Source organism: Pongo abelii, chromosome 13 (genome assembly GCF_028885655.2).
Source record: "Pongo abelii isolate AG06213 chromosome 13, NHGRI_mPonAbe1-v2.0_pri, whole genome shotgun sequence".
Lineage (NCBI taxonomy): Eukaryota > Metazoa > Chordata > Mammalia > Primates > Hominidae > Pongo > Pongo abelii.
This window is the reverse complement of record NC_071998.2, coordinates 107,401,989-107,422,393: the sequence shown is the minus strand read 5'-3', so window position 1 is coordinate 107,422,393 and position 20,405 is coordinate 107,401,989. Positions and strand designations below refer to the sequence as shown.

Here is a 20,405-nt window from a genome sequence, read left to right as displayed (position 1 = left end):
AATACAAGAGTAAAAGAGAAAAATACTTGGAGTCAGATATGTGACTTGGTGCAAATGACTTCAGCGAGCTTCAATGCTGTCATCTGTAGAGTGGGGATAGTTCTGACTCTACACATTTGTTGTGAGAATTAAATGAGAGCGAGCATATTAAAGGCCTTTCTGGACAATATTTTGTTACATGAGTAGAAATATTGCTTTTGATAAGAATAAATTTTATATACCTGTTATAAGAGAATTTATTCATTTTCCTCCTTTCTTCCCTCCAACCCTCCCTCTCTCCTCCCTTTCTTTCTTTACTTCTTCCTTTCCTAACAAACATTTATTAAGCACTGGTCCCTGTGCTGACTTCTGAGAATAGAGTGATATATTAGATGCACTCTTTGCCTTGATAGAATTTGCTTGTTCTAGTGGGGAAAAAGACACCAAGTTGAGTATGATAACAGAATTTGATGCTGGCCTGCCATGTGCAATTGTGTGCATTGTGACTAACACAAAAACTCTTAGCTGAAGGTGCACTGGTAAGGGCTATGACAGCCCTGAGGAAGGGGTGTCTTGTTCTAATATGCCAAAGGTGCTAAAAGGGCTCCAAGGCCTTGATGTATCTCGTGCTAAAGGGAAGTGCAGGGCATCCCCTAATGCTCCTAACACTGTTACTAGTGGTACGCAAAAGTACTATGATAAGATATATGCAGTTAGAAAAAAAAAATTCATACTCAATGTCATGTCATAATTTTCTCTTTGCAAAGTCCAAAGCACTCTCATTGTTCTTGCAAAACATAATAGCAGAGAATGTGAGAGTTTTATGCTTATCTAAGGGACACATGGGTTAAATAAAGAAGTTTCAACAACCACTAGCTTAGAAAAACGTGCTGCACATTTAGGAAGGATCATGGAGATGCTAGTCCAACAATTCCATTTTCTTGAGAAAAGTGAAACCCAGAAAGAGAATGACTGAAAGACATTAGGTAGATGAGTGGCAGAGCTAGGCCTTCCATCCTCAGAAAAGGTAAGTAGCTTGTTCAAGGTTCCCCTGAGCCAGGATTGGATCCCACATCTGACATCCAGTCCTGTTCACCCTACAGAGTGTAGGGCCCTACCTGCATAGCTCATGAAGTTGTTGTAAGGAGTGTTGAAGAAGCTATGAAAGCCACAGGTGTCATTTCCCGGCCCTGGGTCACCGCAGGACTTGTGTTTAGGGGCTGGGTTGGTATCATTGCAGAGGTCTCCAGTCTCGAAGGAGGGCTCTGTCTCCATACAGGGGTCACTGCAGGACTGGATTTCTGAGATGCCTCGGAAGACGTGATAGAGGCCCAGGCTGTGACCAATCTCATGGATCATGGTGTGGGTGTGCCCAGGCATGCCATAGAAAGATGGGTTCAAGACAATGCCACCTGTAAGGGGAAATCCAGAGAATCAGGCAAACTAGGTACCCTGCTTCTTGGTGCAAGAACCCCCAAGTCCACCAAGGATAAAGAGACGCTGCCCAAAATAAACACAAGCTTCTCCACCCTAGGACTCCATTGCCCTGAGAGCTGTTACAACCTGTGACATGAATCATGACTTATCAGAGCAGGAAGGAATCTCAAAAGTCATTTTGTACAATTCCTTTATTTTTCATATGAAAACGCCAATGCTTAAAGAGGTGAAGGGACTTACCCAAGGTGATTTCAAATTATTCAATGGAGAGCAATTCAGAAACTCTGATTTCTGGGCCAGTAAACATTTCTGCTGCAACCTTTCCCTTACAAAGTAAGGCCTACTCTTATTTCCAAATATTCTACATATTCTTGTCTAGACAAAGCCCTCAGGCTCAGAGATCTTGGTTCTGGTTCTCATTTTGCCTTCACTATGTCTGTGACATCGAGTGGAGTAATTAGCATCTCTGAATCTCATATCTTCTTCCCTGATGCTGTAAGAGCATGAACGCTAATGAAGGTCAGCACCATGCTGTATTCACCATTGTAACAGTTTTCATACTAGCTAATGTCACTTGAGCAGGACTCTTAATCAACGTTCTATGATTAATGACTATTACAGGGCCTGGAGCAGAGTATCTCATTAAATATGTGTTGAATATTTGCTGAATCTTAACTCATCTAAAGAAGTTTGTGAGGTTTAACTAATCTAGTGTGAGCAACTAGAATAGCACCTCCATACATCAAGTACATCACTTGAGGACAAGCAGCATGATCATCACCTGAGAGCTTAATAGAAATGCAGAATCTCAGGTCTCACCCCAGACCCATAGAAGCACAATCTGTATTTTAAAATGAGCCTTGAATGACTTGTCTGTATATTCTGGTTTGAGAAGCAATGGTCTATATCACATGCCTCAGAAGATTGAGAATTGCTTGGCTTGGGCAGATAGAACAGATCTCAGCAGAATTTATGGGTAGTATTTGTGCTGTGTTCATTTTAGGCATTGGAAAGATGCATACAGGCTGCCAGAGAGATAATTAAACTTTAAAATTTAAAAATGTTTAAGGGAAGGTTAAAACTCAGGTGTGTGAACCTAGAAAGTAGGTACTTTAGGTGTAGAGCAGCATCTTCTAAAAGAATGGTGAGGAGGTAGGGTCTTGTTGATTTGAGCTGGCAAGCCCCACACGGGCATGGGGGGTTTTATCTTAGACTGAACCTCTGGAATGGTGTGCCTGCTCAGTCAGGGGACTCATAGAGTCTATGCAGAGGTCTCTGATTTTGAAGAAGGACTCTGTCTCCATGTTAGGGTCACTGGAGGACTTAATTTCTGAGATTGAATTTCTGAGCAATTTTGAATTGCTTAGAGCTTTCTAACACAAAGATAAAGATGTGTGAGAGGGCATGTGAGTGTGCGGGTGTGCACATTCACTTGGGTATGAGAAGGGGGCAGGCAGAGGCAGGGAGGAAGAGAAATTGAGACAGGAAATCTTTCTCAATTATTTTCTGTCAATCATAACATGAAACATAATCCGCTTCCCACCCAAGGCTTTTTCCAGGGATCATGGTGTAACAGCAGAAAAAGAAGGGGAAAATATGGTTGTAATAAATTGGGTTTGATTGGGGCTACTGCAGAGGAATTACTCATGAGCAGCATCTCTCAGGATGGGGAGAGGGCAGCCTGGAGTCCAGCTGGAGTTAGCTGACATAGGTTGCAATCCTTGTTCTGCTTCACACTGGCCTTGTGACTGTGGAAAATGGACTTTGCATCTCTGGCGAGCTCTAAAATAAGCAGCTACAATAATGCCAATGATTCTCTGTCTCTCCATGAAGCTTCATTATTGAGGTAATGAGAGGACAGGACCATTCCAGGGATGATGATTGGATTGCAGACTTAATGTCTAGGCTAGCTCTGTTTGCTTTACCTCATCCCCTCCCAACTCACCCCTTTTCACAGAGTGACAGCACTTGGGCCCCAGTCCTGTTTCATTGCTTCTCTTAAAAGGTGAAATAGCTTGAGCCTGACATCATCCTGAAATACTATAACATGCTATGGATTTATAGCCTCCCTTATTCCTGGCCCTGAGCCAGTCTCTGAAATTTATGGAATTATCAGGAGTAGTTTTTTCTAACAGTAGAAGCCTGCTACTCAATCCTTCTCAGACTCTGATCATGGCTCTTACAGTTGCTTTTCTAATAGGACAGAATTTCAGAACTGAGAAGGATCCTTAGGGTCTTCTGGCCTCCTAGGACCTGCTTATTTAATATTGAGGGACATTGAGACCTGAGGAAGGAAAGAGAATTGCCTAAGGCCATATTGCTAAGTAAAGTCACAGCTGAGAACAAACACGAATTTTGGCTCTAGTCTAGCATTACTCCCATATATCATACTAGGTATGTGATATAAGCTGATCATCTTCAAGTTTGCCTAAGCTGCATGCTCTCTTCTGCCCAACCCCACCTGTCTGTGTCTGTCTGTCTATCTGCCTATCTATCTACCCATACATCATATGTCTCAGGATTTCTCAGCCTCAGCACTATTGACTTTTTAGTCTGTATAATTCTTTGTAGTGGACATTGTGGACATTTAGCAGCATCACTGGCTTCTACCCACTAGATGCCAGTAGCATTCCCCCATTTGTAAGAAGCAAAAATGTCTCTAGATATTGCCAAATGTCTCCTAGGGCATAAAATCCTCCCAGCTGACAACAAGTAGATATTTATCTTTGTATCTATCTTTATTTATACAACCACACACATGCACACACACACGCGTGCACACACACACACACAAATTGGTTTCATTCTCTAAAAGACAATTGAGAAATGAGAGTCGTCTGGAGGGAACTAAGTCTATGGTTTCATTGAGCAAAACTTCCATTATTTAAATCTCTCATTTCCAAGACAGAATAGCAATGGAGCGGCTACTGGACTCTGTTTCACCAGGAGACCAGGCAGGCCTGAGGATACGTCCAGCGCTGTCACTGCTGAGCCCGAACATTCTCAGATAAAGATGTTCACTGAGTCATCACGATTCATTCTTGTAAATAATGGGAACATTCTACCAAAGGGAAAATGATTAAATAAATGGCAGTGCCCTTGTTCAAGGGAATATTATGTGGCTATTAAAAATCTTGGCTTTAGAGAGGGGAAAAAAGCACCCGCAAGGGTGCTTTTCTTTTGTGATTTTAAGTGAAAAAAAATGGGTGGGAAGTTAAGGATAAGACTTCTGCGACATGGAAAAAAAAGTAGATAGCATAATATTAAGTGAAAAAAGAACACAGAATTTCATCTATGCTATGATTTTAAAAATGTACAGTTAAAAAATGCATGTTTACATATAGATGTGTCCTGGAAGAGAGCATGGAAAAAATAAAATTAAAGAACTACAATGTTTGCTTACAGGGCCTATTTCAGAAACTGTTGTCATGTCTAACTTTCGGTGATTGGTTTGTACAAACTTATGTCTTGTTTATGGATATGTATAATTTGAATGTAAGAAGAGTTCCTGTTGGTGTTGGTGGGTGGAACATGGAGGAACACGGAGTTCTTGCAAACTCACTTTTTCTTGCCTCTTTGGTGTCTTTCAAGCCAACCCATGATTGGCTGTGCCAGTACAGTGTGGTTACCAGACTGAGAAGATATTTGCAGGAACTAGGAGACAGAGGGTATAAGGAGAAAGCAAACAATGGACAGTGTTGGAAACAGATTCCAATTGTGACTGTCACTGTCTTGTGTGTGATGTTGGATAAGCCCCATTTCCTCTGTGGGTCTCATTTCCCCATTGATAAAACATGGTTAATAATATGGTACTATTTCCTTCAGAAAATTGCTTGGTGGTCAAAATGAGATAAAGGATGCTAAAGAGTTTTGTAAATTAAAAAGTGATAAATAAATCGGTTGTTCATCCTCACAACTACCACCACCACCATCATGATCATAACAATGATCATCATCGCACTAAATGTATCACTGTCCTACTCTAGTTGCCTCCTGAAGGACTTTCTAAGACTCACCTAAGTGCATCAGGGCCTCCTTGTCCCATGGCCAAGTTGCTACTCCTGCCAACTCCTCCTCTGAGGATTTTGCAAAGAAAATATTGAGATGTGTTGATCCATCCAATTTAAGAATGTTCTTCAGCTCATTAACATCCAAGTAGGCTCTGAAACAGAAAAAGAACCTTGGCTGTTATCATGCCCCCAAAAAGATACTATTTAAATAATAGGCCCTCTCCAAATAATTTAGAGCTACCATGCGTGCCAGGCATTTTGCTAAGCACTTTAAAAATACTACCTTATTGAATTCCCCCAATAATATTATAAGTAAGATGATTCCATTTTACAGAACATAAAATTAAGTCCTCGAGAGTTTAAGAGACTTGCCAAAGTTATTAGGCTTCTTATGGACACAGAGGTAGGTAGTATCATTATCTCCAGAGGCTTAGAGAAACTTCTTCATACCTTACTAAGTTCAAGTTGCTACTTAGCAGTGTTTTCCTTTTTCTTAATGCTGTCTCTCCCAAGGAGTTCTCACAGAGCCCAGCCAGTAGCACACATTAATGATGGTTTCCTACTTTTCCCCTCTTAGAATAATAGAAGGGCCTCCCCATGTATGAAAGACAAAGTCCAAGTTCCCAGCATGGCCTCCAAGACACAACCTACTCCTTAGCCTCATCTCTCTCTACCACCTCTCTTGAGCACCCCACTGCATACAGACAACATCTCTGCACCCTGTATGGTGCATTATCCCATTGGCAATTTTATTCATGCTGTTTCCTCTGCTGGGACTCTGATCAGCATTTTGTTCTCTAATGAACAAATCAAAAGTCTGTTCTGGTATCCCTCCTCCAGGAAGACTTCCCTGATGCTCTCCTCACCTGCACCCCTTTTAACATCTCCATACTCGTCCACCTCCTACTAGCAGTGCACTCTCTCTCATTTGCCATTTCAATAAATTGCTTCCTCTTTCTATTACATAATACACATTTGTGGCCACCTGAGGGAAGGGGAGGTGCCTTACTAATCTCTGTTTACCCAGTTCTCCGCACAAAGCTTGATACCTGGCGAGCCCTCAGTAGATTTTGATGCAATTGAATTAAATTGGGGAAAGTAAGAGTAAAAATATTTAACTCTCAGTCTCAAATTCAATAATTCCTGACTAATGGGGCCTCAGTTTCCTTACCAATACATTGAAATTAGTAACAGCTGCCTGATGCTCCACAGATCATTTCTGTGGGTGGAAAACCTACACCTCTACCCTGCTGTGAATAGGATACGTCTGAGACCTAGCGTGTCAAGGCCACCCATGTCACAGAAAGCCCCAAGCTCACGAAACCAAACATTCCTGTGACCATAATTTGTACATCTTTTCACAAAAAACATGAGTTGGAGATAGGTGGGCCCAGGAGAGCTTACATCTATGTCTAGGTTGAGCTGACTAATTCCAAGAATAGCCACACAAACTATGATATTGACCTGAAATCTCGCTGCTGAGCCCTTCTCTTCCCCAAGAACCCACATTCAACTTCTTAGGCTGGAAGTCTTGTGAGGAATTCTAATCAGTCTGCTCTGTCATCAGGGAAGAGAACGAAGAAGGAGACAGCCAACATTTATTAAGCATTTGCTGTATGCCAGACCCTGTGCTAGGGTTACACATGTCTCATCCCTGTTTGGTAGTTGAAGCAATGCAATAGAGTGGGTGAGATGGCTCATTCTTAAGCTACAGCCCTAGGTTTTGAATCCAGCTTTTCCACTTTATGTCTGGGCCACCCTGGGCAATGTACTTAACTTCCTGCACCTCAGTTTCTTTATATAAAGAACGAGGGTGATAATAGTACCTACCCCAAACAGCTGTTCAGAGGGTTAAGGTAGTTAATAAAGAGAGTGTAAAGGGCTTAGAATAATGCCTGGCATGTAGAAAGCCTCAGCGCATGTTTAGCTATTCTTATCACTTATCCCCATCGTACAGATGAAGGAACAGGGGTTCAGAGATCACACAACTGGTGACAAGGCCAAGTACAAATCTAGATGTGTCCAGCTCTTCCCACAACCTCACCCTCATTTCCAAGCTCACCCAGGCCCAGAGTGGAAAGGGAAACAATGCATGGGAGGAGAATGAAAACACAGAGGAGCTGAGATTTTCTTGGATCAGCCCTTTCCACATAATTTATTATTTTCTAATTGATTTGTTCATTTCCATCAAATGTTCTCTCAGGCAGAGAACACAAATGTTATTAGAGAAAGCCACCTCTGCCCCATAGCTCTGAGATGAGAAAGCTTCAAGAGAGAAAAAGGGTGGGGTAGGGGCAGGGGAGACATTTTAATTGGTTGTTTATTCAGTGGTAATTGCAGAAGCCAATCTTTTCAAGAAGTGGTATTCATCCTAGCCCAAAGCAGAGAAGTGGGATGTGGGAGCCTCTCCCTGGCTTGTACGTGATTTTTTTTTTTCATACTTTGGGAAGCCTCCATTTCCCTAAGGGGGAAGACTCCACAGCAGCAATCCAGGCTCCTAGCCCCACTGGCCTCTCTCTTCCCCACCTCTCCTAGGGGAACCCACCCAAAGCGGCGGGGGGGGGGGCGGGGGGGAAGCAGCAACAACACAGCTCTGTGGGTGAAAGTTTTCCTTTTGCTGCCCGAGGTATTCCCGCTAATACAGAGCCAGGCTGAGTGTCTCTCAAATATATCAGGGGGAAAATCTTTAGGACAGGAGACCATGTGGGTATTTACCTCCCTACCCCTATGCCTTGAAAGGATATTTTTTTTTTCCCTTTTGTCAACAAGATAGAAGAGAAAGCACAGGAGGTCAAATTCAGAAGGAACATTACTGTCTAGGGATAGTGAAGGTGAGAGAGGGAAAATGGCCATGTGACTTCCATTTTGCAATTGTTGGGAAGGCTGGTCCTGTGTATACATCGTAAATTGGTCAAATGTACTTTAAAATGTCAGAGCTGGGCATGGTGGCTCATGCTTGTAATCCCAGCACTTTGGGCAGCCAAGGCAGCAGGAATGCTTGAGGCCAGGGGTTTGAGATCAGCTTGGGCAACACAGGGAGATCCCATCTTTACAAAAAATTCAAAAAATTAGCTGGGCATGGTGGCACATGCCTGTAGTCCCAGCTACTTCAGAGGATGAGACAGGAGGATTGCTTGGGCCCAGGAGTTCAAGGCTGCCGTGAGCTATGATTGTACCACTGTACTCCTACTTGGGCAATAGAGCAATAGGCCATCTCTTAAAGCAAAACCAAAAGCAAACAAACATTACTCACTTCCCAGAAAAATCAATCAAAATCCCAAACTCACGCAGAGTTGGACAGATAGACCTATATCTATGGGCAAGTTGTCTGTCCAACTCTGTGTGTGTATTAGTCCGTAGATTAAGCTGTGTGTGTATTAATCTGTAGCTTAATCTGTGTGGCTTAATCTGCGTAGAAGCTTTGCTACTCAGAATTGGACAGATAGACCTATATCTGTGGACAAGTAGGTTTAAGTCTCTGAATATCAGTTAGCTCATGCGGATCCCAACAGGATTAAATAAGACAGCTCAGCACAGTCCCAGCACACACCTAGAAAATGTGAGCCCCCCATATCCTGGTCTCCTATTTTCTCCTGCTGGGAAAGAACCTAAACTGACAGTCTGCCTCTGGGTGGCTCTCCCAGTCTCAGCTTTCAGTGTCTTTTCCTCATTACCCAACCTTCTTCCTCCTACACCTCAACCACTCAAGTTTTCTTGGTTTTCTTATTCTGAGAATCTCTAGTTTTCCCCAATTAGCCCAACCCCTAAGAATGTCCATAAGCTTCCCTCCTCTGCCTTGCAATCTTTCTTCCTGATGATTGGCCCTTTAAATCTTATGAACCCTGCAAAGTCCAGCTTACATGTGATGCACTCCATGTATCCTCTTATGACCACTCTCATCTGTAGAGTAGGGATGATGATGACCACCTGTCAGGGGCATCCGAAGGATTAGAGGCAATACAGGTTAAGTGCCTAGCATGGTGACTGGCACAGAGAAGGCATCACTGATTAGGATAGGCTCCTTTTACTGCATTATTGTTAGCAAAACAAAAATTATTAACAACACTCAAATCATCATCATCATCACCTCTATCTGAAAATGAGTCCTCCTTCCTCTGTGCCCCCTACTTTTAATTCCAGTACTTATCAATCTGCTTTGGGTTATATTCACTGTGTGAGCATCTGTCTTTTCCATCAGGTAATGAGCTTCTGGCAGTTGGGATCAAATCTTTATTATCTCTGTATCACTTAAAAGTATCTTTCAAGAGAGAACCACCACCGATGGGCAGCTACTGAGCACCTCTCTCTCAAATTGCATAGTTTCAAAACAGGATGAGCAAGCCCAGAGCTCAAGGAAGGGGAATTACTTGCCCAAGGTCATATATCTAATACAGGTTATAGAAAAGCCTGCCAACAAACCTCTCTGTTCTAACCTGTGTACATGTCACTTGTGTATAGCAGCAATTTTGTATCATAAGTAAAGTCACTTCTTCCTTCAGGTGGACACAGTTCCCCGCATAGTTTAGAGAACAAATCATGGCAAGGATGGTAGCCTCCATTCTCTCCCTCAGCTGGACACCTGGGTGTGGGGGAACCTGCATTGCCTGAATATCTGACCACTTCTCACTGTACTCTGCTGGTTGTTCTGCAGCTCAGGGTCCGTACCTGTTCAGTGAGGTTGTGAAATAGATCAGTGTCTTCTAGATCATGGTCTACAGAAGGCTAAATTTGCAAGAAAATGATGAATATTTAAAGAAAAACGCTGCTGAGTCAAATGGGTTTGGGACATGGTCTGTTAAACAAGGTTAAATACATATATTTTTTAATTGCAAGAATTTTTGGAGCCTCAAATATGCAAAATAAGAGTAAGACAGATAGTACAGGAAGTGTACCCAAAAATATGTGACCATAATTCTTCCTCCACACCCCTCCCCCTTACACACTTCCACCTTTGCCAAAAAACAAACAGTACAAACAACAAAGTTTGGAAAATGTTGGTTAGATTGAAATGTCCCCCCTGATTTAGATATTTTCCCCTGAGCCGCCTCTCAAGAGTGGTGTCTCAGTGTCTCTTTTCTTCCTACGCAACCCATGCACCTGGATCCCACTGTTGAGATTGTGGGTCCCCTGGAATGTCTGTTTCAGGGGGCCCAGCCCTGATTGCCAAGGCGCCCAGACTTTACCCCTTTGCCAGAACTGCATTTCAAAGCCATGAGTGCAGTTCTGGAGGGAGATCAAAGCTCTCTCAACTCAACTGTCATTAGAATATTTTCTTTATGCATCTCACTCGTTGGTAAGTGCCAACAACATATTTCCTAAATGCACTGGCCTGAGATGGCACAACTCTGTAATAATCTGAATGAGAGGGCTGTCAGGGCCTGTTTTATTGAGAGAGAAGCAAAAGGGAACCACATTCAAAATGCAAAACAACAACAAATCCTTTAAATAAAATCATGGGAAAAAAGTGTGAGAAGGCCTGAGTTTTTTCACCTCTAGAAGCATGATACACTGGCCTTCCCGTTTCAATGGTACAGCTTACAGTGAGCCCAGGTCAAGACTGAGGACTATCAATTTCTATTCCCACTCAAAGCAGGTCACTCTTCAGTGGACTTCCCCTATGCAGAAGTGATAGCTGAGGAGATCTTTAAGCAATGTCATGCCAGAGTCATGCTTCCTGGGCTCTTGATTGGTGCGGTTGGTCACAGAGATGGTACTGGCCATGCGTAGATGCCCTCAACTGGAGGAGGGTTTGTGTGAGCTGAACACTGGCCGAGAGTGGGCCACTTTTAAGCAAGCTAGAGACTAGGAACAGTTCGTTCAGGTTAGAATAAAAGGCAGCAGAGGGTGATTTTAAGAGAGAGACAGACTGGCGTTCAAATCCTCCTTCCACAAAGTGGCTCTGTGATCTTGGACAACTGACCCTGTCACTTTATATCTCAGTTTCCTCACCTGTGAAATGGGAATTAGAAAATTCAACCAAGAAAGGAGGATACAAAAATTCAAGGAGGTAATGCACTAGGAAATGCCTAGAAGAGTACCCAACTCATGAAAAACCCTCGAGATGCAGAATTCTCTTTTAAGCTAGTTCATGGATTGAGAGAAAACTGGCCTTAGCTCCCAGTGCCTGTTGGGTTCCCGCTCTACCAGCCAACCCTAGTTCCCAACACTGGATTAATGTGTTTACCTTCTTCACAGGAGGTTGTCCTGTTTCTCCATCTCATAGAGCAAATTCTGTAACATTGCCCATTTCCAAATTCTGATTGTAGCTTGTCATTCCCAAGGAGGTTCTCAAGTCCATGAACCACTACTTAATTTTCAGAACACACCAGACCATTTGAAAATGATTATCAAATATAAAGATCAAAGCCACTGAAGGCAAGTCATTAAAGCAAGATAAACCTCAGAATGTTTATTGCATCCATATCCTTGTTCCAAATAACAAGCTTTCTTCAAGCTGTGACCAGTACAAAAACCTGAATTTTGTTCTTTATCCCAAGGGCCCTAACAATCTGGACTTGATCCTCCTGCTTAGTTTCATTGTCAAAAATGCCTAAATCTGCCTCTTCAGTCTATAAAAAGAGACACAGAAAGAAAACGCTGGGAGAGTTTATTAAATTCTTGGAATCTTGAATGATTAGTTTCCAAAATAACAGATTATGTATGGAAGCTTGACACGTAACATAACAGCATCAATCAAAGACTAATTGAAAATTGATCATTCCTTTATTTAGTTATTGAATGAGTCATTCTTTCCTTACCTCCATTTTTTCCTTTCTTTTTCCCTGCTTTCATTCTTTCCTTCCTTTCTTCCTTCCTAATGTCCTTCCTTTCCACATATCATTCATTCATTCTTTTCTGCTTTCCTTCATCAACAACACTTACTGATATTCTATTAAATACCATGTTTAAGCTAGAAACTTTGCCTACAGATAATGAAAAAAAGCACGATTTTCATTATCAAGGTATTAGAAGTTTTATGAAGAAAGTGAGATGAATAAATGAATGATCACACATAATATGATAACATTAATAACACTACCGTTTGGGAAAGTTTACTACACACTGGAACTGTTGAAGTATTTTTGTTATATTACATTTTTGAAGCTTTTCAAAAGCCCTAGAGTATCCCCAACTTATAGGTGACAGAACCAAGGCTAAGAGGGCTGACACCACTTTTCCAAGGTCCCTCCACTTGGAAAAGTTTCAGAGGGGTGACAAAACCCCTAGTCTGTTAGATGCTACTGACCATATCCTTAGCCATTAGTCTCTTACTTCTTCTTATCATATGTGTTATGATAGAGTGGGTGGGTGTTAAATATAATGAGAGCATACAGCAATGACACCCAGCTGAAGGAGGGTCAGAAGCCACTGAGGTTTTCACATAAAGAATAAACCTTGGTTTGATATTGAACCAAGTGTGGGAAATAGAGAAAATGGCAGAAGCTCCAGAAAGCCCAGAAGCATAGAAGCATGAGAAGAGACACTACAAGCTCTCACTTGCAAGGTTGAGGAAGATGAAGCTGGAGGGGACAGCAATGGCTACAGCTGTGCTATAGTTCGGATATTTGTCCCCCCCAAATATCACAATGAAATGTGATCCCCAGTGTTGGGGGTGGAGCCTAGTGGAAGGTGTTTGGGTCATGGGGGCAGATCCCTTAAGAAGGGCTTGGTGTCATTCTCATGGTAGTGAGTTCTTACTCTACTAATTCCGGTGAGAGTCGGTGGTTAAAAAGACTCTATCGTCTCCCCACTCTCTCTCTTGCTTCTTCTCTTGCCATGTGATCTCTGCATATGCTGGCTCCTCTTCCCCTTCCAAGCATGAGGGGAAGCAGTTTGAGTCCCTCACCAGAAGCAGACACTGGTGCCAGGCTTCTTGTACTGCCTGTAGAACCATGAGCCAAATAAATCTCTTTCCTTTGTAAATTACTCAGCCTCAGGTATTCCTTTGAAGCAATACACAACAAACTAAGACAATCAGGAAGGGTCTTGTATACTAGGCAATGGAGAATTGAAAGTGTCCTGGGAGTCCCAAGCAGACCTTTGCAGATGATATGTAAGAGGATAAAATGATCTGGTTTACATTTTCCAGGGAGATTTCTGAAGGAATTTGGGAGATGGAGTAGAGGTGGTGAAAGTGGAGAAGGAGGCATTGGCAGTGTCTCACAGCAACAGGAGTGTATATAAGAAGTAGTGGTATTCATACATGGGGAAAAATTTGATGCTGAGTTAGGGTGGGAGTGAGGGAAGCTGAAATGTTGGTCTGGTTTCTGATTTTGTCTCCTGTAGTATTTTTCTTTTATCAGTCACAGACACTACATATCAAAGCCCCCTTTATTGCTGCTCTAAATGCAGAGATTTATCTGCCAACGGCATGTCCTTTGCTGAGTCTCTTGGAAGGCCAACCCATAGGAAAATCACTGGCCTTCAGCTCCTTGTGGATTGGATCGTGATGGGACCAGGTAACGGGTGGGATGGAGAATCCTGAGAATTTGGTTCAGAGGAAACCAGGTGCTGGTTCAGAGAAGCAGAGTGTGCCAGTGGCGAGGTTCTTAGACTTTTGGGATATTATTAGACTGATGCACAAGTAATTGCGGTTTTCAAAATTACTTTTAAATGGCAAAAACCACAATTACTTCTGCAGCAACCTAATAATAAACATTGAGATGGAAGTCAGCAGTTTGTGTAACTTTGATGAATAAATAAAGCATTCAAAAGGGGGAAAAAAACCACTCCACCATGTATGAGGTCCCTCATATCATAAAATAAAAGGTACTTGAGTAGCACTCCAAAAGAAAAAATAATCTCAGAATAAAGCACACTACTTTACAATGAATGCATTTTACTAGAAACTACAGAGCTGCTATTTTTCTCATTTACCTTTTGGAAAATAATTTTAGAGATCGTTAGGACAGAAAGCAAAGTGTCAGAACACCTGGTTCCCGGCAAGCTCAGCTACACTCACTTGGTTAACATGAATCATCCTCTAGGACACAGCCTAAAAGCTACTCTGACCCCCTATGTCTGAGTCAGGTAACCATTCTCTGTGTTCGCTCAGCACCTTGGACTTCTCCATAACAGCAATTATGCAGCTAGCTATTTATCTTGCTGCAGGAAATTCCAAAAGGGCAGAATTACAGGTGTCTTGTGCAATGTTCAATGTTGTACTTCTAGCACCTAGCACTGTGCTTGGCACATAGAAGGCAGACACACACACTCATGCACAAACTATTGGATGAACAGTCACTTCCCTAAGATCTTCTCTTGGGGTACTCCAATCTCTGTTTTGACAGCCTCAGAAACTCTGAGTTCATATATTTTCAGAGCAGCCATTAAGGCATGAGGAATCTCTTGCTAAGTAAGGAGGTGCACAATTGAATTGTGATGCTGTGTTCAAAAGCAACACAGTAGTAATACAATTATCTCATGTCAGACAATCATTTTTGCAACTGAACTCTACAGTTCAAGGGCCCACAGCTCTCTTCCCACCACCTCACTTCCTTCTTGGAGCATCAAACCAAATTGATAAATAACACAACTGACCACACTGAGCGAATATGCACAACTTACTGACAGCCCTGTGATTTTTCTTATGCTTAAATCACAACTAAGCAAAGACAATCACATCTCCTTCATGAGCTGCAGCAGTCACAGTGTTTTAGGAACAAGAGTTATTTCAGAAGACTGCATCGTTTGGTTCTAGACTTTAGCCATGTAGGCATATAACTGATGTGAAGACTAACTAAAATATATTAAGTTTAGAAAGGATAAATCAAGAATTATATAATCACCAATATGTGTTAAAATGGCAATGTCTAAATTTTAATCTGGACCATAGTCCCATACAAATCACCTAACCTTAGGCAAAAAACAAATTTATTTAAAATTAAAACAATACAGTCTGTACAGTAGATGTAGGTCCCTCTGGATGACCTTGAATAAGTCTAGTAACTTCTCCAAATTTGGGTCTACCTTGGGGTTAAACAGAGACAACTCTTAGAAAGTCATGTGATGATCAAGGAGTTCAAGTATAGAGAAATGATGCTAGAAAGCATGACATTATATGCCAGGCTGTCAAAAGTAGAAATAAATTCAAATTGATTTTTGGAAAGAGGATGCCACATTTGGAGCCTGAGGGAAAATAAAATAGCAGACATGTAGACTGCCCCAGTATGGGGTACCATCACAAGGCCACTGTTGGGACTTGAGAAATATGAGTAGGATTTTTTTTCAACTTGTCATAGAGCGTAATTGCTCCTCATTACCACACTGAACACTTTGTACTCAAGTAGATACAGGGGCTGGTCAATCCTCTGAAGGCAAAGACTGTCTCTTATATCCCTTGGCATCTCCAGTGCCAGTGCATGGCTTTATTTGTACCTTTTAAATATTAAGCCCATCCTCTGTACTCTAGTTCTACTTCCCACAATCCTGGAAACAGGATTCCAATGTCTGATTTGAGAATATCTGTGCATGAACAAACCTCAAATCCTCCCATTTTACAGATGAAGAATTTGAAATAAGAGAAGAAAAGTGTTACTTCATGCTGGCCACTAAGTTCCTGGAAGAATCTAGTCACTTCCTTCCTCACGCTTGGCCAAACCACTGGCAAACTGTGTTTTTCTACCATGGATTCTCATGGGAAAGAAACCTCCTTTGCATCTCTCTTACTTCATGATTTTGTGGAGTTATAATCACCATTGCCCTCTGTGGCCATACAAATAGTTCAGTAGTTAGAAGTCAAGTTCAAGGCTAAGAGCTGCAGTTGGCTGTCTGAACTCACACAAGTTTTGAATCAAACACATCAGAAGCTTGATGTGGAGACAGTGCTCCTCCACCCTTCACCACCAGGCCACTAAAACAACCTAGAACATGGAAAAGAGAAAGAGAAGAAAGGAGAAAGGAGGAAGACAGAAAATGCTCCTCTGAAAAATGGGAAAACATGAGCATATTCTAGTTATGCAAACAAACCCATGAACAAAATGCACTGCTGTTCACACACTAGTTTTGTGTTTTCAGAAAGTGAGAGTGGAGGTGTGGAGGTTCCCTCTCAGGAGGTGGAAAACTGCCCAGCAGTGAGTTTGAAGGAACAAGCTGAGCTGTAACCAACTTAGGAAAATGTATTTCAATAAACCAAAATGTGCTGCTGTCTGTCAGTTCAATCCTCTCTCGCACGCCCAATGGCTTTGTTTCCTAACCTGGAAGGGCATCTGACCAAGTGCAGAGGCTGTCATGAGTGGTCAGTGTCATCAGTGGATGCAGAAAGGAAAATGAGAGTGCTGAGCATGCCAAACCCAGGGTGGGAAAAAACCAACTGCCTCCTGCTGAGGCCCTTGAAAGGGCACCAGTACTGCCATCCATCCAGGCAGCTGGGAATGGGACAGGGAACACATTTGGGAAAGGGATGAGAGAAGGAGCATCTCAGATCCTGGCATGTTGCTGACTTCTCCCCGCAAAAGAGTTTTAACTTTTATCTGTAAACTTTGAGAATACAGAGTATGCTGGGGCAAGAGTCCCAGGCCAGGAGACAGCCTTGGTTGGTGTAGTCCTGAGCACATTATGGGTACCCTCCTGGCTTCCCAGTTTCCAGTTCCTTCCCTACTCACTATTCAATGAGCCCCAACTTGGAATCCCAGACATGCCTTTGCTTTTTTGCTGGAAATGCTTAAACTTAGTGTGGCATGCTGCTTATCTCTTGGGAAAATCAATACATTAGCATTCAGTTTATACAGGACTTTTGGAATTAAAAAAATATTTAAAAAATGAAACCTGTGGGTGATAAAATAAAAGGGCTTTTGGTAGTACAGAGTGGTTGATTAGGTTACTTTTGTCGCTTACTCCCACACTGAGATCGTAGTGAGGGGGCTCAGGATTGAAAAGGGGCTAAGAATTTCGGGATATGCACAATAAGAAGCGAGAAGATCTATCAGAGGAGGGAAATTCCCAAACAACAGCAGCAATAACAACTGCTATTTTCAGACCTCACTATGTGCCAGGTGCTGTCCTAAAAGGTTGACTGTGTAGTATTTCATCCAATCCTCTAAACCACCCAATGCAGTAGACTGTTACTTTCATTCCTGACTTTACAGAGGAGGTGACTGAGTCTTTGACAAAGGAAGAGACTTGTGCAAGGTTACAGAACTGTTAAATGACTTGACTGTAGTATGTTCTGTCTCCAAAACTTGTATTCTTATTTATTTGCTAGACTGTATCGATCTTCTACTGTTCCTCATAGGTCACTGTTTTGAGCTCATTATTAACCTCATCTTTAGGGGCCTTGAGCAGTTCTTCTTTTAATTCAGTTCACCCCTCTATTCTGCTCTTAAGACCAAAGTTATATGTGTGCAAGTCTCACAGATGGAACTTGTGAGTAAAGGTGGACTTTGTTCAGAAGAAAAGCATGAAGAAAACCCAGACTGAATCAGAGAAAATCAAACCATATGTGCAAGTATGCCTGAATCTGTATGTCTGTGTATCAACTCTCAAGCAGGCATGAGGGCTGGAGATGGTGGAAACATATAGTAACTTCACAAGTCTGGCATATCTCTCATTATGATCCATCCCAACATTGCCTGGAATGGTTTTGTACAGAAATATGTCCTTTAACACTGCCAGACATTTGGGTCATTTTAAAAATAAGCCAGTGTGCAAATTCAATAACTCAATGAGTTTGATAGAAGTTATAGGTCTTTATTTAAAAACACCAATTCTGTGGCTAGTCCTTTAAAAAAAAGTTAATATTTTGAGAATGAAAATAATCTCAGCAAATGCTCTCAATTTGTATATGGCAGTTTCATCCAGGCCTTTTTTTATGAGCCTGTAGGAACACAGTCTCTGCAAAACAATGCTGACAGGGAGGAGATGGTGTCCACATGTGCACACAAGAAGGGAGGAGACTTTTCTCCATCACCTACCATGTGCCAGTCACTGTACCATACCAGGTGTCTCACACAGATGACTCCATTTGAGTGCCATGACATGCCACAGGATAGCTGCTATCACCCAATTATTACAGATCAGAAACCAGCAACTCTTATTGAGCAATGTGCTAAGGTCAGACAGCTAGTGCAGAGTGGAGCCAAGATTCAAACCCTGGTCAGTCTCTAGCACGCATAATTTTTCCACTACACCAGACCTGACTCCTGTTATTGCTTTAATGAATATTAGTCACATTAAATAAACCCTGATATTCTGATTATAAAATTCCAAACAATTTCTTTTACGTGATTACTGGAAAAGAATGAACAAAGTGACTGAAAAATAACAATGCCCCCTTTCATCTGCATGCTGGTTAACTCTTCCCAGAACTCTTTCTGGGATATTATTTTATGAGACCCTCATGGCAATTGTGTGATCCAGGCAGTCAGATACTATTATTCCTTCCAAATAGATGTGGAATTGGAGGCTCAGAGAGATTAAGAGGCTTGCCAAAGATTGCATAGCTAACAAACCGCCCAGCCCAGGCTAGAATCTATTTCACCTGAATTCTTTCATTCTAAATCAGCCTGAGTCTTCAGTGTCTACCGTCTGAAGAAAAAACTGTGGCATCTACCTACATGAAGCCCCAACCAGACTCATGTCTTTCTTGCATCTCCTCAACATCTTCCCACTTCAATTTATTTACCCCATTATCACTACATGTCTGGCCAGCTCACCAGCTCTTTTCTATTATTACAAAGCCCGCTCATGCTAAAAGCCTATTGCGTCCCTTCTCCATCATTAAACCTTTCCTAACTTCTCCAAACCACAGTGATCCTGCCCTTTCTCAGAGCTCATGGGAGCCTTATAGGCTATGTGGTTTACAGGGAAATTAGTCATCTGCCCTTTTGCCTTCTCTTGAATGACTGTAACAAAATGTCATTAAACCACAGGATACAAGCACCTTGAAGACAGAGATTATATCTTGGACCCCTATAGCATTTATCACAGTTCTCTGGATACTAAGGTGTCTTAATAGAATATGGATGATGGGTAAGAACATAAACATACTAAATATAACCTTTCCAGGTTTTAAGCTGCTGTCTAAGGTGTCTATAGCGGGGTAGTTGAAATAGCATGGGAGTAGGAAGTGAGACCCTGGGTCTCCATCGCAGCTCAGCCCCACTCTCAATGGATGGTTTGCGTCAGTGTCTGCCCCTCCTTGAGGGCTTAGTCTCCCCACCTGCAGCAAGAAAGTACTGGACCCATCTACTATTCCATTAAGCTCTGAGAGTCCTTCATTCAGATTGAAAAGGAAGAGGAAAGTACGAAGTTTATGCTCCATGAGATCAAATCAGAAATTAAGTAGGAAACCCCACCTGGAGAGGACAAATCATTCAGTGGCCCTGATTAGAGCAGGGGAAGAGGCTGACGGGGGCTATAGCTGCCAGCAGAGGGGTCGGGGGTGACCTCAAGACTTATCGCAGCCCCTTTTGTGAGACTTCCAACAACATTAACTGGAGTCCAAAAGCAACAACAACAAAAACCTGGCCTCAGGGGATTGTCCTTGTTACATTAAAAAAATAATAATAATAAAGAGAAGACAAAGGAAATAATTCCCAAATAATAATAAAGAGAAGACAAAGGAAATGTTTCCTTATGAGACAACAGTGTATAGGGAAAGTGTCTTTTTTTCCACCCATCCCATTTTGTATGAGTAGATATTCATGAACAAAGGTGAGTTCACTTGAGGGTGCCAGGGCTTGTGGTTTGGAAGGTCCAAACAGGAACTTGGTTGGTTTGCTGCAATATCCTCTCTCAGTGAGGTAGCTACAGTCTTCAGTGTCAAATGCCCCTGGATTTCCTGACACTGGAATTTTCTATTAATATCCAGGTTTTCCATTTCATTTATAAAAGGGTGTGTGAAGTGCATTCTACCTGCGTGTAGACATCTCTAATGGCTGCCGATGAAGTCCTGCCTCCCTGGCTATTCTCCACCACTGTAGAGAACGGCCACAGTTCACCTGGAATGTCTTTTTTCTAACTGGCTAGTCTCCTAGAAAG

The 20,405-nt window shown here is 42.1% G+C and overlaps 1 protein-coding gene and 1 long non-coding RNA gene across 3 annotated transcripts in view; one reads left to right on the top strand and one right to left on the bottom strand.

Moving 5' to 3' along the window:
• PAPPA (pappalysin 1) overlaps positions 1 to 20,405 on the bottom strand; it is a 248,661-nt gene that overhangs the window by 189,065 nt on the left and 39,191 nt on the right. Inside the window, exons 3-4 of the mRNA XM_024252110.3 lie at positions 5,433 to 5,578; positions 1,098 to 1,391 (exon numbers count right to left, since the gene is read on the bottom strand). Of these exons, the coding sequence (XP_024107878.3) occupies positions 1,098 to 1,391; positions 5,433 to 5,578 (440 nt within the window). The remainder of the gene's footprint in view (positions 1 to 1,097; positions 1,392 to 5,432; positions 5,579 to 20,405) is intronic.
• The window catches only part of LOC129048000 (uncharacterized), a 116,444-nt gene that overhangs the window by 57,926 nt on the left and 38,113 nt on the right, over positions 1 to 20,405 (top strand). The gene's annotated exons all lie outside the window — the stretch shown is intronic.